This window comes from Grampus griseus (genome assembly GCF_964374135.1).
Source record: "Grampus griseus genome assembly, chromosome: 11".
In the NCBI taxonomy this organism is placed as follows: domain Eukaryota; kingdom Metazoa; phylum Chordata; class Mammalia; order Artiodactyla; family Delphinidae; genus Grampus; species Grampus griseus.
In genome coordinates this window covers 3,050,427-3,067,152 of record NC_139005.1, presented here as the reverse complement: position 1 = coordinate 3,067,152, position 16,726 = coordinate 3,050,427, and the positions used below count along the sequence as shown (strand labels likewise).

Sequence of the window (16,726 nt, the reverse complement as noted above, 5' to 3'; positions counted from 1 at the left end):
TAAAAAAAAATCAGAATAATAATATTTTATGACATGCACAAGTTATATCAAATTCAATTTTACTGTCTATAGCTAAAGCCTTTCTGAAACAGCCACACCCTTTCATTTACTGCACATTCCTTTATGTATTCCCTACAGCTGCTTTTACCCTAGAACAGCAAAGCTGAGTAGCTGGGACAGAGACCGTATGGCCCACAAAGGACAAAATATTTATCATTTGGTTCCTTACAGGATAGGTTTGCTGACCCCTGGCGCAGACCAAACGAAAGGGTCAAATTCCCCATTTAGGGAAGCACGGGTCTGTGGTTAGAGTGGTTTCTAACACAACTTAACCTCATCTACAAAATGAGGATAACTGAGCACTAAATCAGAAAGTTACTGTGAAGATTAAATGAGATTTAGCCCATATAAGCACTCAATAAACGCAACGACTGCTATCAATAAGATTTTTGCTCTACAACTTTTTTTTTTTTTTTTTTTTTTTTTTAGCCACACCACATGGCATGCAGGATCTTAGTTCCCTGACCAAGGATCCAACCCGTGTCCCCTGCTGTGAAAGCGCAGAGTCTTAACCACTGCACCGCCAGGGAAGTCCCTACATTACAACTTTTTTAAGCCTGCAAACAAATGTATTACCTTAATCTTGTCTTCACTGACAGGACTTTAAATAATTTCACCATGATATTACCACCTCTTTAAAACTTCTTCATAGCCTTTCTAATGCTGGAAACCTAAACATTTCTAGATTTCTCCTTGTATTAAATAAATCTTCAAAATTTTGAATTTTTATTGATATTGAAACATTAATACGTTGTCACATTGCCAGGTGCAGTACAGTTCCATTTAGTAAAGAACTACTGCGTGCCAGAAACTACATTAAAAACTCTACATACCGTCTCATCTAATTCTCACAATAAACCTACAATCCCATTTCACAGGTATCAAACTCAGAGCGGAAGCTATCTGCTCAAGGTCAGACAGCAGATGAGTGGAAGAGCTAGAATTCAACCACAAGTCCCAGTGCCACCCGCCTCAGCCTGCAGACCTGCACCTCTGGACCACAAATATTCAAATGGTCAGCAGAGAGTCTGGGATTTCATTATTATGGTATTTCAGTAAGTCTACCAAGAATCTTTTCAGTCAAAATGCCAGTTCACTGGTATTCCCCCCCACACACACTGGTATTTTTAGGCAGCAGAATTTCGAAGCTAGTGAATGGATTTTGAAGAAGCCCTTGGGAGCAGTTGATTACAGTATAAATACTATTGGAAAAGAGTCATCAGATTTCATTGTGTCTGAACTGATTACAGTGTCAGGTAGTTGGGTCAATAGCTATTAATAAAGGAATTTTCTCTAAGTCAACTGACAAATAGATTCACCTTGTCCAAATCCCAAATGTCAATATAGGAGGCCATATTTTCACATGCACTGAGACTTAAGAGCACATCTGGCTGGAACAAAACATTGCTTCTGGGAAAAGGCACATAAAGATCAATTAGAACTGCCAGAAAGACTCCTTAGAAATCTAACCTCCCGCATCAGCAGAGAATTGTTAATATTCTAGGCTCAGCTGTCTTCTACTTGAATGACTGCCACAATCTGGAGCTAACTTAATTGAAGCTAGAGAATGAAGATCCATTTCCGAAGAAGCCCATTCAGTAGAGACAATCAGAGAGAAGGGAGAATGGCTTGGGGAGAGAGAGGCAATGAGAAGGAAAACTTGGCAACCGATCAGATGATTCATTTGGCCCCAGAGAATGCAGCAAGGAAAACTGCTTTACATGAAGCCCTCTCCATTTTGCATGTCCCACGGAGCAAAAGCAAAAAGCATTCTTTTAAGCGAGCCGAACAGAAAGGTTATTTAAAATGAATGACTTGATCCAGAAGTTCAAGAACCCATTTATTCTTTTTTTTTTTCTTTTTGGCTGTGTTGGGTCTTCGTTGCTGCGCGTGGGCTTTCTCTAGTTGCAGCGAGTGAGGGCTACTCTTCGTTGCAGTGCGCAGGCTTCTCACGGCGGTGGCTTCTCATTGCAGGCTCTAGGCGTGCGGGCTCAGTAGTTGTGGCACGTGGGCTCAGTAGTTGTGGCACACGGGCTTAGTTGCTCCACAGCATGTGGGATCTTCCCGGACCAGGGCTCAAACCCATGTTCCCTGCATTAGCAGGTGGATTTTTAACCACCGAACCACCAGGGAAGTCCCCCCATTTATTCTTTATAGATTTAAAAAAGGACATTACTCAGAATCACAGTGCACTCCACCTTTTGCTGGATTCTCCTTTCCTCAGGGGTTATAGTTTCTCTCCAGTAATGTTACTTATTTCCCTTCTCTCTTGTGTAAAGATGAAAGTACACTTTTTTGCCTAACAACACCAAATAAATATTTCCACTCCCATTCCATTGGATGAAATTAATACTCATTTGTACTTTGCTAAAATGTCCAATTTCTTCAACTGTTTGCCCTAAAAATAATTACTAGGATGTAATCAGTATCAGTTGTTAGCATTTATGTGCACGAATGGCATCCAGAAATATCTGGAACACATTTTGATAATAATTGAGAAAAAGAAGAGAGGAGACTAGAAGTCAAAAGCCCAGTTTTACTTCTAGATTTTAGTTTTGATTACATCATTTACTTGTCTTGTAACTTAGCTATATCACACCCTTTCCCAGCCTTAATTTCCCTATCTATAAAACAAAGATAACAACAGGGGCCGTGCTCTCTTCAGAGTTGTGAAGCGCAAAAGAGATCATGTACATGAAAGCTCTAAGAACACTGCAAAGGATACACAAATGTAAGCCATCATTATTGATCGTTTCATCTTGACAGAGCTCCCTTTGTAAAAGCACAGCTTGCCAACTGCACTCAGTCAAAACATCTCCTTCTACTTTGCCCCTGGCTTATATGACATATCAAATTGCCTTAACAAAATTACACTGAATTTCAATTGGAAAACAAGTCAACCCTCTATAAACTTGCTTCATTCTAAAACCTAAAATCAAAGGCAAACTATATATTTATTAACATTTCTTCCAGCAAATCTAAGAAGCAATGATTTATTTTTCAGGAAGGTTGGCTGAAAAATAATTCTTGTTTTCTTCCTACAAGGCTTATTTTCTACACATTAATTATCACAGAAAAAAAAACCTGAAGGAACTATAGTTCACAGTCTAAAAATATATCTTGCCCATGACGAATGCAGATATCAGAGTTTAGATTATCGTATTCTACCCTAAAACTCAAAATCATCACTTTTTTTTTTCCCCGGTACGCGGGCCTCTCACTGTTGTGGCCTCTCCCATTGCGGAGCGCAGGCTCAGCGGCCATGGCTCACAGGCCCAGCCGCTCCGCGGCATGTGGGATCTTCCCGGACCGGGGCACGAACCCGTGTCCCCTGCGTCGGCAGGCGGACTCTCAACCACTGCGCCACCAGGGAAGCCCTCAAAATCATCACGTTTTAAGAAGAGGAAAGGAAAATGAAGAGATTACTTAATATACAGAATACCTTTGGAAGATCCCCCTAAGAAACCTGCCAACGAACGAACTAAGTGACACAAAGACAATGAGAAAAGACATACTTTCCACGGAATATCATTTTGTACCTTTTGACATCTGAGCTATGTGCAGTTAAAAATACGTTATTTTATTAATTCAGTATAAATCATGGAGGGAATCTGAAGAAGCCCTATTAGTCCAGAGGAGAAAACTGAAGCCAAAGAAGTAGATGAGTGCTTCAACATCGCACTGCTGGGCAGCGGAAGAGCTGGGACGAGAGCTCAGGAGCCCAGTGGAAGCCTCCAGCGCTTCCCCCTCGCCACAATGCCCTGTGGTAAAACAGCAAGGGACCTGATAAACAACTCAAGTACTAATGCAATCCCCTTCAGAACTGTGGCCTCCCAGGGGTCCTCGCGACTTCTATGATACAACGATAATCATTAATGTTGTCACAGAAGTTCTACAGCAAAGGGTCAGAGATGCCAATCCTCATTACCAAGACTCATAACAAGTACTAAGAGTTAATAAAGACAGCACAGCCATCGCAATGTGGACAGTGTGTCTCTTCTCAGGCATCAGCAGATTCAAGCTCTAACCGGGACAGGAAAATGGCGCAGCCTTTACTAACAGTAAGAAAGCCTGATGAGGCAGCACAGATTTAGTACAAAGAGCTTCTTCCTAGTGAACTGCCTCAGAGGAAGTAAAAGCAGACCACAGGAAATTTTAGCTGGAAAGAAGCCTTAACAATTCCACTGAGAACTACCCTTGAATAGAACTAAGGATTATCAAGGCCCCTTCCAGTCCTAAAATCCTCAAACACGGAGAAGCAAGGCAGCTTCAGCTCCTCTTCTGAGTAACTCAAGCATACTTTTCCTCTTGGGAAGAAGAAATGTTAACTTCTTCTTTCAGTGGGCACAAAGGCAGGGAAAACAGCAGCATTTCCATAGGAAAGAATAAGAGAAGCCAGAAATGAAAAGTATTCCAAAAACGTCTGAGTCTGTCTGCATGGAAAGGAAATTTATTACAGGGATTCTTCTTTCCTTCCTAGGTCTCTATGTAGCCTTCATATTTGAAGAAATACATGCATGTTAGACGTTATTAGGCTTTTACTGTAGCTTTTGATATCTGCCAAACATACTGTAGTCACATATTAGTTAATCTAAGTATTTTTAAGCACTGGGTAAGTCTGTCTGCCAACAATTAGTTCATCTGATGAAGCCTTTGAAAGAGAGAGAACTTGAGAGAGGATAACAAGCCTGGCCAAGACATAACCTCCAGCCATCACTGCTGTTTGTATTTCTGAAGAAAAATCATAGCATATGGACAAACCATACACTAGGACTTTCTCAGTCAACCCTGGGTCACAAGGTCACATCACGCGGAGAAGTCTCTCTCATCACATCTTCAATCCTGTATCAGGAACAGAAGGCCAGAGAGGCTCAAGTTCCGGCAACTAGCCGACCACTGTCATCTCCAGGGGAATCTACAATGCAAGCACCTAACCTCAGCAAGCATCTGAGAGTGCTGTTTCAAATTCCATCTCCAATTTCCACTAAATATTTCAGATACAGGAAAAAGGTCTGAAGTAGTGTTTGTTCATAATTTTTCTACTTTGTTGAAAATAACTCTGCCTCATGGGAAAATGGTCTCATCATTCAAAGAAGAAAAAAAAAAAAAGTCACGGGAAACTTGAAGGTCAGATGCTATCCTTCACACTGAAAGGTACTAATACCAAAAACTCTATCCATGTATTTCATCAAAAACGTCCTAAACACACAACCGGAAGCCAAAAAAGTCAGAGACATTAATTCCACTCCCTCTCCGCAACAAGTCAGTTAACCAGTGACTGAACCTACAGCAGAAGAAACACTTGGTGACTCACACATTCCCCTTTGAGGTCCATTTTAAAATTAAAGAGCAGGTTTCTTTGGGAAGAAAAAGAGGGACAAACTTTAAAATTATCCATTGAAACTTCAGGTCCAAAAACTTAAAAACCTCTTTGCCTCCTGGTCTCAATTTCAAAGTCAATTCCATTTTCCTTCCAAAAATCATGAGTCACACCATACATCTGGTAGCCGGGAAATTTACTGCCTTAAATTCACTCACTTAAGACTGACCGAATGCCCACAAGTGAGCGAGCACCATCCGAATTCAACGAGGATGCTGAATTTTAACGGGATCTCCTCCTGGCGCTTCCATATTTATACCTGGAAACGCAGATTCTTCTTCTCTTGACTTCAGGGAAAAGAAAAAAAAAAAAAGCAGTAAACCAACTTCACAGAGCGCTGCTCTCACGTAAATAAAACCCGATGAAAGAGAAAAACGGGTCTTGTCCGCGGCAAGGCCACCTGGGCGACAAGCTTTAGAGTGGTTTTCAGCTGCTGACCCGCGACCAGGCGGTACCGGGCAGCAGGCGGGCGTGGGCGGCGTGTACGGGCTCGGGTCCAGGCGAAGCCGTGATTCCACCCCACCCGCCCGCATCCACGCTTCGGGATCCCGGCCGAACCTACAGGCCCGGCCCGGCCCGCGCTCACCCCTCCGGAGCACCGGCCCTGGGGCGGGATGCCGCCACCACCACGGCCGCTCCGCTGGCCCCCGGAACCACCCTGCACCCCCGGCCCAGGCGGAGCAGCCCCTGACGGACACGTTCTGACGAGGCCGGACCCACCGCGCGGGTGACGGCGCGACTGGACACGAGCCGGCCCTCGACGCGGGCGGCCGCCTGCCCGCACGCCGCCCCCACTCGTCTCCCGCCGCCCAGCCGCCCGCACTCCCCTCGGCTCCCAGCCCGGACCGCCACGGCCCCCTTCAGCCTCCGCTCGTCGCCACCGCTCCTGACCTGTCCCCGCGGGGCGCCGGGTAGCGGCGCGACGCCTCCATCCCGCTGCCCCGAGAGCAGCGACCTTGTCCACACCCTCGCGGCGGCCGCTGGGGGCTAGCCTGGCGCAGCGGCCCAGCCCCGCAACAGCACTTCGCACTGTCGCCGCCGCCCATTGGCCATCGCGCTCCCGCCGCTCCGCATCCATTGGTCCGCGCGCCCGCAGCTCCCCACCGCCCCCGCGGGTGGGTTGCTAGGGGCGGTGGCGGCGCCGCGGGAGGGTTGCTGCGCGCTGCTTGCTGCGCGCAGCTGGGTTGGAGGAGCCGCCCAGCCCCCAGGAACCGCCGCGCGCCCAGGCTGCCCTCACCCAGCGGTCCATACCCGGAGGCCTCCCAGGGCGCTTCATGGGGGCCGCCCCTCCCGAGCCCGAGGACTTCCCGGAACCACACTTGCTCGCCCGGCAGCCCTTCCCAACCAAGTGCGTGTGCGCCCCCTCCCCTAGTCCAGCCCAAGCTTTTAGGGCGTCCCCGGACCTGTCCTGCACACCCGCCTGACGACCTTTTCCGTCTACCGCCCTCGGCAGCCTACCGGCCGTCTTCGAGCATCAGTATCTCATAAAGAGATCCGCTGTCTGATCCAGTAAATCTTGTCCCCAACTTATATGCAGCATTACAGTCCCTACAGAACATCCCGTCAAAACTCATCGCGTGTTGACTTTGCGGCGTTCCATTCCGAGGCCAAAGTTGTCCCCACACTGGTTTTGAGCCTCTAAAAGGCAGAAAATTTGGCACAAGCTAGGAGAGCCGAGCACTGCTTTCTCTGGTCAGCCTCCACTCACTGCGTGACCCCGAACACGGTTATCTGTGTTTCAAATCCCGATCTTTAAAATAATCCCTGCTTGTCTAGCTCGGGCTGGACCTGACACAGACTAGGTTCTGAAGGCTGACGGAATGGAGTTGAATGAGATGCTACTTATATGGGTGGAAGGAAAATTGAGATATTTTGTTGACCAGGCAGTCCTTCTACATGAATTCCAATAAAAAGTAGTATTTGAAAAGATTATATATTTATTTACATACATTTTAAACAGTTACAAGAAATCGTTTTCCCACCCTATTTAATATTTACAGATTACTACAGTTGGAAACAAAAATTCAAAACATAGTAACCCTAAGTAACCTATGTCCCCTTTATCTCCCTTGGTCCCACTGACTCATTAAAACAGGCTTGCTGCCCTTTCTTCATCCAGCCCTCTCAGCAGATGAGCCAAGATTGCAGAGACAGCAGCTCAACTACAAAAAGTCACAGTTTGCTTCGAGTTTTTCCGTGCATCTGGTCACAGAGGAAGCGGTCACTGAGTCGGTACTCAGACATGTGGAATGAATTAGTTTGAATGAAGTGTTTAAAAGGATGAATAAGCAGTGGTTAAAGGGAACAATTAAGAAAGACCATTTGTAGAGGGGGCAGTACTGCTGCATTAGTGACAGAAGCAGGGTTCTCTAAAAACTTTCTGCAGCCATTTATTTACAGACTTTTTAAACAGTTACAAGATATTTAAAATTTTTTAACAGCTAATACAAGGAAAATACAAAGTGAACTGTTTATGACACTAAAACTGTTTATGACACAAGATATTTTAAAAAGCAAATCTGGGAATTCAATTCCCTTTTGACTCCAGCAATCAATTTCTTGAGACCACGGATGTCCGAGAAACCCAGTCAGTTTTTCACAAGGAACTGGTTTCTGCTCAGCTTCCCCCTCTCCCTGAGGTAAGTGAACAGGTGTCGCCGCCTCCTCCATGTGACCTTTATCCCGTACTTCTCCTCAGGAGTGTCTTTAACCAGAACAGGCCCGGGCTCTGGGCTCTTGGGCGTGCTTGTGTGAAGGGAGCAGCTGGGAAGGCTGTTTTCCCTCTGCACCGAGGGAATGGGCCCTCTCTGCCCTGAGGACTCTGGGCTCTGGATATCCGGTGGAATGAAGACAAAAGGGAAGTTCTGAAGTGCATGTGCTGACAGCTCCCCGCAGCTTTGGGGGCTGAGCATGGGAACCAAGGGCCTTCCAGAAATGTCCTTTTCTGGTTGACCGGGACAGTCCCTGATTAGGGGGATCCCAGGTCTGCCTGAACTGGCAGAAGGCTGTGGACTCTCAAATGTTAGGTGTGGAAACCTGGAGCTGGTAGACTGTCGACTTGAACGCCTTGCCTGGTCTCGGCAATGACGTTTCCTGTTGACCGGGAACCAGCCTTCTGCTGTTGTATCAAACTGAGGTGATACCTAAGGATTCCAAAAGAAAAAAAAAAAAAGTGAAGAGCGCCAACTACCAAATACAAACCTAAGGAAACTGCATCCCATGACCAGAATCCTAAATGGGGGCCCATAACAGCAATGGACACAAAACAAAAGCAGCTGTCTATTTGGATAACAGTATCCAAGGGATACGGGCTCTGGGCAAGTTACTCAATCTCCCTGGCTTTCAGTTCCCTCCTGTGCACGAACGGGGACAATGCCTCTTTCGCTTCATCATACCATACGGCTGCAACACGCTTAACTGTCTATGTTTCAACTCTGAGAGCGGGCCCAGCAGTCTTATTCACCATCGATCCCCAGCCCTAGCAGAGCATCTGGCACCAAGAAGGCCCCAGTGAAGGACGAAGGGCTGAAGGAAAGAACGGGGAGTGAGATCAGGCACGGAAAGCAATAGCAGGGGGCGTGGCACAGTGAGGACTCGATACATGTTCACATGTTCATTCCTCCTCATCAACAGGGTTCTAACATGTATGTTTCTTCCCCAGTCCTGAAGCCAGGGCTCTGGTTCTCCCCAGCAATCGTGGGCAAAGCACACTTACTAAGCTCTCTTAGGCTTTTGTCTGGCTCTTTTGCTACACTACTTCCCTGACATGCGGTAGCTGTGTTCTCTTCCCAGGGCTTTTAAACTGTCAAAATAGAACATATGCCATTTCTGAGGATTCTTCTTCAACGTTTGGTCATTTAAACAGTAAATAGAGTACTTAGCTAAAAACTCCACGTCTCACGGGAAGCTCAGGGAACAATCTCATTTTTTACTCATTCTGACATTTCTCTGGCTTTCTCACCCAGCTACTGGATAGTGAAACTTTTATACTGAACTCTTACAGAGGAATGTGGGGCACGGGAAAGAATCCAATTCCAATCAACCCACGCCTCAGTCTGAACTCAGGAAAAAAGGTAAACCAGAGAACATGGCTGAGGACAGACAGAAGGAGTACACCACCTCCTTGTCCCTGCGCCCACGAGTCTCCACATGGCAGCGTGAGAAGCCTGGTAGAGGAAAAGTCAAGGCAAGAATCCCATGGCCTACCCAGGAAGTGATGGTGCTGTCGTCAACGGGCTTGCTGGGCACCTGTCTAGTGTGGGTGATAGGAAGCTGGGGAGACCCATAGCAGTGTTTGGGGCCCTCCAGTGGTTGTTGGCAGAATAGCAGCTGGGGTTTCTGGGAAATTTGGCGGCGTTTTTTCCTGGGAGGCATCAATGGGTGAGGGTAGGGCAGTTAGTAACTGCATGATGCTGGTTGTGGTCAGGTCCAGGGAGAGACTCCACTTCCAACCCATGCCTGTGGAGAAGAAACAAAAGCTGGGAGAAAAAAATCTGCTGATTCCCCAGCTCTTCCTCACACTCTGCCAGCCGAGTCTGCTAGCAGCCAGCAGCCCTACCCCAAGATTGTGGGGTGGTACACTTACACCACCAAGGCAATACACACTAGTTTCACACTCAACGACATTCGTTCAATGAACACTTATCGAGCACGTGTTAAGCACCATGCTGGGTGTTGGGAGTTTAAAGATGAATAACCAACCACTTATCCCATGATCATTTACTGGGTGCCAAGCACTTGTAGAGACACAGACTGCCCGTCTTCAAAGAGCTGAGAGGCTAACAGAGGGAGACAGACAATTACAATAATGAGAGCAGTGCTCCCTTGCACTCCCCCCAGGGGAGGCCTTCTGGAGAGGGTGATACCTGATCTAGGTATAGAAGGGCTAGGAAAAGCCAAAGAATGGGGAGTGGGGGGGGGCGTTCCAGGCTGAGCAGCAGCACACACCAGGGCAGAGACAGGAAGGAGCACTGCGAATCCAGGCACTCAGCCTCCACGGAGCTGGACACAGGCATGAAAAGACAAAAGGCAAGACCTGAGGAGCGACGTGGTGTCAGGCTCAGGGCAGAAAACCAGGCGGACCATCTGAGTTTGGACTTTGGCCTAAGTAGTCACTGAAGATTTTCCAGCGGACGGATATGACCAGACTTGGATTTTTTTTTTTAACTTTTACCCCAGATAATTTCGAACATACAAAAAAATAGTTAATAATATAATGAGCTCCCACGTGCCCATCACCCAGCTACAACCATCAACCCACGACCGATCACATCCCATCCACACCCCATCCACTTCCCCTACCCCTTTATTATTTTGAAAATACTATGTTCCCAGTCATGATATCATTCCTAGTAATACAACTAACATATATAAATATACATATTTATATAATATACATTAATATATATTTATATGTGTAAATTCCTTAAATAGTAAATATCAAATATTCAGGGTTGAAATTTTCAGTTGTCTCCTAGGTGCCATGCTTGGTTTTTGTTTGCTTTTGTCTTTTAGACAGGTTATCCAGGCAACAGTGTGAAAGGCGAGATCAAGTGCCCCGGAAGCAGGGGGACCAGTGAGAAGGTAACTGTGTTGCCTGAGAATCGATGAAGCCGTAACCTGGGCAGTGTCAGCAGAGGTGGGAGGCGGGAGGCAGAGGCAGGGCCAACAGGACCCACAAAGGAATAACAAGTCTGAGAACGCGTCCAGTGGGTCTAGCCCCCAGATCAGTTTTAATAAGGGTTCTGTCAGTGGGTTGGTGGGACGGAAGTTTGAGTCGAGAGGTGAACGGGTGGTGCCGGCATGCTGGAGGGAGAGGCACAGCAGGGCAGACTGGTTCCGTTATACAGCGTGATTCCTTCATTCAGTCAACAGCAGCAAAGCAACATACTCTGATTTATGTCACTGGGCAGTGGAGATACATGTAAAGAGAAATCAGGACGAGGTCTCTACCCTCAAGGAACAAACATTTTAGGGAGAACACAGGTAATGAATACATCCATTTGTTCATTCATTCATTCAGCAAATATTTACTGAGTGCCCACTGTGTTTTGGGCACTGTTACGGGTGCTAGAAATATATAGCAGATTACAAAATTAAATCCCTGACCTCATGGCGCTTACATCTAGTTGGGAAGTGATTAGAGGTACAGAGAAAAGTGAAGCAGTGTAAGGGGTTGAGCTGACCCAGTGCTACTTCAGACAGGGTCGTCGGGGAAGGCCTATCTGAAAAATGATATTTGAGCAAAGACCTGAATGAAGAAAGGAGAACAAGCAGACAAGAGAAAGATGTGAGAAAGAATGTTCCAGACTGAGAGACAGTTAAGTGCAAAGACCACAAGATGGGAATGTGTCTGACTTGTTCAAGAAGCAGTAGGGTCAGCATGGCTGAACTGGAGAGTGGTAGGAGGTGAAGCCAGTTCACGTGACACAAGGTTAAGGCAAGGGTAAGGACTGGGCTGAATTATGCTTAGTGCAAGAGGAAGTCACCACAGGGCTCTGGACAGGGAAGTAACACAGTCCGATTTATACTTTTCAAAGATAGCTCTAGGTGCTTTGTAGGAAAGGTGGGTTGGGAAGAGGGGGGACAGAGAAAGGAGGCAGAGAAGCGAGTTGGGAGGCTCTTGCAGGAGCCCAGCGGGGAGATGACAGTGGTAACAACCGCTCCAGGGAGAAGTGCCGAAGTTCACGCCTTGCTCAAAGTCCCCAGCCTCTTGGGGACACCACATTGTTCAGCCGTCCTACTGTGTCCTTGATCAACTCATTTTCCACAAAGGTTATCTTAAAACTTTCCCACTGTCTTAAAACTTCGGAACTCTTCTTCTCTCCAAACCAACCGCCTTACTTCCTACTTCACAAAGAACACAGGAGCCATCAAAGGAAACACTCTCATCTTCCAGAAGGCGAGCTCACAAACCTCAGTACATCTGCATCCATCCTCTTCCTTTCTGCTGTAACTAGAGGTCAGTCCCTTTTGCTACTGTGGCCTCTCCCTCTGGCTGGGCTTTGGAGCCTTCCTCACTCCACACGCCTTTCCCAGGCAATCGTCTGCTGACATGTCAATAACCACCTGGAAGTACACGAGTCAAGCATTTCTATATTTGGCTTAGAATTCTCCACACTCAGGACCCAAACATTCCACTGCCTACGCGATAGCAACTAGATGTCTCAAATGCACCTCAAACTCAAAGCATTTACACCCGAATTCATGCTCGTTTCCCCTGCACCCCCCTCCGTAAAAGTGATCATCTTCCAGGGCCCTTGCTCAGGAAATGGTATCATCATTCATCCAGCTATGCCACCAAAAACCTTGACATTTACCTTTTCCCTCTACCATCCAACCCAACATCAAGCCCTGTCAATCCTATCTCTTAAACATGTCTTCAAAAATACCCCTCTCTTGGGCTTCCCTGGTGGCGCAGTGGTTGAGAGTCGCCTGCCGATGCAGGGGACACGGGTTCGTGCCCCAGTCCGGGAAGATCCCACATGCCGCGGAGTGGCTGGGCCCGTGAGCCATGGCCGCTGAGCCTGCGCGTCCGGAGACTGTGCTCGGCAACGGGAGAGGCCACAACAGTGAGAGGCCCGCATACGGCAAAACAAAAACACAAACAAAAAAAAATACCCTCTCTCGAGGAGGGCAGTTGGGGGGAGGTCGCAAAATGGATGAAGGGAGTCAAGAGGTACAAACTTCCAGTTGTGAAATAAATACGTCATGGGATGTAATGTACAGTGTGGTCACTATAGTCAATATTGTATTTCAAATTTGAAAGTTGCCAAGAGAATCTTAAAAGTTCTCATCACAAGAAAAAAAAGGTTTTTGTCACTCTGTATGGTGACAGATGGTAACTAGACTTACTGTGATCATTTTGAGGTGTAAATAGGTAATCATTATGTTGTACATCTGATACTAACATAATGTGTTATGTCAATTATACTTTGGGGGGAAAAACAGATTTGTGGGTTTTAGCGACAGTTCAGTATTAAATGTGGGATCAGAATCAGTGGCAATTTTTGAGACTTATTCAACTCAAAATTTGATAAAAGCATTCCTCCTTTGTGAAAAATAATAATCTTACCCTACCCCTCTTTCCCTCTCTCTCCACCACCCTTCAAGTCCCAACAGTTCTGACCCAGGGGTAATGCAATAGCCTAACTGGTCTACCCTAACCTCTGGCACCCCCTGCAGGGGGACCTTTTTAAATTGCAAATCTGATCTTGACTCACACTCCTGCTTAAAATTTTTGAGTTTTGGGTAAGGACCAAACTCCTAGTGGTGGCTGAGGTCCTGTGGCTCTGGTTCCAGCTTCATCTCACACACCCTCCAGTGCAGGTCTCTTAGCTCAAATCCCTCAGATATTCTTCAGCCTTTGTGCCGCCCACGCTTCCTCCTGCGGCTTGGCCCTGCACACCTCATTCCCTTGGCTTGGAGGGTCTCCCTCCCGTGTTTGCATAAAGGCCTCAGATCTCAGACGAAGCTTTAGTTCATCAGAAATGCCTTTCTCTTAGGAATTCCCTGGTGGCGCAGTGGTTAAGAATCCGTCTGCCAGTGCAGCTGACATGGGTTCGAGCCCTGGTCCAGGAAGAGCCCACATGCCGCGGAACAGCTATAAGCCCGTGTGCCACAACTACCGAGCCTGGCTCTAGAGACCGCAAGCCACTACTGCTGAGGCCATGCGCCTAGAGCCCGCGCTCCGCAAAAAGAGAAGCCACGGCAATGAGAAGCTCCCGCACCGAACCGGAGACTCCGTAGCCTTTGCTCGCCCCAGCTAGAGAAAATGCCCCAACGCAGCCAGATTAATGAAATGCCTCTCTCACCTACCATAAGGCAAGATCCCCTTATTTACATACTCAAAAGTTATCCCTGAGCTCTAAGTTATCACTTCGCAGCTGTAATTCTCCACTTGATTAAATAAGCAATTCGCTGCGAATCTGCTCCCATCAGACCGTAAGAGCAGAAGAAAGACCCCGTCTTCCACTGCATCCCAGCGCGGCCCGGCACACGGTAGGTGCTCAACTAAACGTGTTAACTAAGTTAGTAGATAAAGTCCTTTACTACAAAGAAAAGACTGCGGGGGGCGGGAGGAGATCAAAACTCGAAGATTCAGGGTGGAGGCGGGGTTCACCGTGTGCGAATAATTTTTCAGGAGGGAACCTGAACGAGGTCGTAACTGCGCTCCAGGAGCCCTCGGGCCGCTCGGGGGCCCGCGGACCCGCGACGGTCGCTGGTCGGAGGTCAACGGAGGACAGTGCCCCCAGCGAGGGGGGAAGAGCCCGGGGCGGCGGGCGCATCGCAGCCGGGCGGGGCGGCCCGGGGTCCCCACTGTCCCTGGGGTCCCCCGCGCCCCTCCGCCCTCCTGCGCTCTCCCCACGAGCCGCCCGCCTCGTCCGCCTCACCCGCCCGCCAGGCCCGCACGCCGCTCTGTCTGCCTCACCCGCCGCAGACCAGCCCGCCCGGCTCGCACGCTGCTCCGCCCGCCTCACCCGCCCAACGAGGCCGCCGTTCCGCCCGCCTCACCCGCCCGGCTGGGCTGCCTCGCCAGCCGTTCCGCCCGCCTCACCCGCCCGGCTGGGCTGCCTCGCCAGCCGTTCCGTCCGCCTCAATCGCCCCGTCGGGCTGTCTCACCTGCCCTTCCCGCCGCCGCCCCGCCCGCCTCAACAGCCAGGCAGGGCCCACCCGCCCGCCGCCGCCGGCGGCGTCCCGGCTGAACGCGGAGACAGGGCCGGCGCTGATTGGCCACGCCCGTCACGTGACCTCAACGCTCCGCCGGCGCCAATTTCAAACAGCGGAACAAACTGAAAGCCTCAGAGCGGGACCCCACCCCCGGCCCCGGCCCGGCCCGGGACCCCCCCCCCTCCCTCCCGGGATCCCGGGATTCCCCGCCCCGCAGCCGGGGTCGCTACCCGGCCTGCCGGTGGGAGCAGCGCGGAGCCGCCCGGAGCCGGCGTGTCCGGCGGTGCAAGCGAGGTGAGTGGGCGGCGTGCGAGAGGCCGGGGCCGGGAGTACGCGGAGAGCTGGCTCCGGACGGGGCTGGCGACGGTGCGCGGCGCTGCTGCATCCAGCCTCCCGGCCCTCCTCACCTCTCCCGCTGAGCGCCCCCGGCCTTCCCCCGGGAGGAGGGGCGGCCCGCTTGCTCTGGCAGACGGCGGCTGGGGTCCCTCTGAGCTTACTGCGCTGGGAGCCGAGGCCGACCTGCTCGCACACTCCCCTGAACCCCGTTGCTCTCACCTCTAGGCCTCCACTCCGCCCTTTCCCAGGACCCTCCTCCGGGTTCCGGAGACCCTCGCAGCCTAGCCCTGGTCTGGATGTGGGTGAGTCCCGGGAGCCGCTCCGGAAGTCTCCGGGCTAGAAAGTGTTGGCAGTGGTAGCAAGAGGCTGGTCAGAGTAGAAGGGAAAATTAAGCTTTAGACCAGGAAGTTATCTTTTGCGGGTGGGGAGCGACTACTAGTATCTACTGGTTGATGGGTGGAGGGAGGGAGGCCGGAAGAGATAGGAGGTGGAAGTAAAACTGAGATTTGAAGGTAGAGGAAACCTAGATATACAGGAAAAGGAGGCAGAGTGGAGAGGGTCTGTGGATTCTAAGCAGATGGCAAATGTCAGGCGAGTGTGACAGTCAGTTTTAGGCAGAAGGCAGATATCCTAAAAAAGGGACAGCACATTCCTCTGTCGCTCAGAGTACCTCTCACTAGAATTTCACAACTTTACACAATGGTAGAGTATTCCACAGATCTGTTAAAATCAAAAAACACAACTTTTAAAAGATAAAACAGTTTTCCTTAACACTACAAAACCACCTTAGCACACTGAAGATAGCACAGTCTGTTAGTCAGAAGACAGGGATAACAGTCTTGGTTCTGGAAGAGAAATTAAGCGATACAGTCACATGCTTAGAAAGTCAAAATATGAATAAGCACATGCAAGTACTAAAATGTCACTATATAAATAGTTTGCAAACTGTAAAAGAAAAATGTATTTTTTTTTTTTAAGAAAGGCAAGGATAATAGCCTGTGAAATGATGTCACCCCTTAGCGTTACCCTGGGCCTTGAGTAGAGCAGTTTCCCCCTTATCTGAGGTCTTGTGAGCTGGAAGATGATTTCTTCAGTGGTGTGACAATAATGGTACAATCTGCCTTTTTCCTCTGATTTTGTGGGCTCAGATCCTTTAATTTATAAAGTAAGTTGGTATAAAAAATATGTGGTCTACGCTAGAATGGATTATGGGATCAGAGTCTTGTCAGGATGTCCTATTCCATCATTCCCGTCCCAATAGTCACTGCAAGGGATCTGTGT

General features: G+C 48.8%; 2 protein-coding genes across 2 annotated transcripts in view; both read right to left on the bottom strand.

Annotated features, from left to right (window-relative positions):
• The window catches only part of TULP3 (TUB like protein 3), a 42,518-nt gene extending 36,099 nt beyond the window's left edge, over window positions 1–6,419 (bottom strand). The window contains exon 1 of the mRNA XM_082666802.1: window positions 6,332–6,419. Coding sequence (XP_082522928.1) covers window positions 6,332–6,372 — 41 coding nt within the window. The 5' untranslated portion in view covers window positions 6,373–6,419. The remainder of the gene's footprint in view (window positions 1–6,331) is intronic.
• A 1,609-nt stretch (window positions 6,420–8,028) lies between these two features.
• On the bottom strand, window positions 8,029–9,814 carry RHNO1 (RAD9-HUS1-RAD1 interacting nuclear orphan 1; the record flags this gene model as incomplete). Its single annotated transcript, XM_082666306.1, has 2 exons — window positions 8,029–8,583; window positions 9,647–9,814. 2 exons carry the CDS (start codon window positions 9,812–9,814, stop codon window positions 8,029–8,031), a joined length of 723 nt encoding a protein of 240 aa, XP_082522432.1.
• Window positions 9,815–16,726: the final 6,912 nt, after the last annotated feature.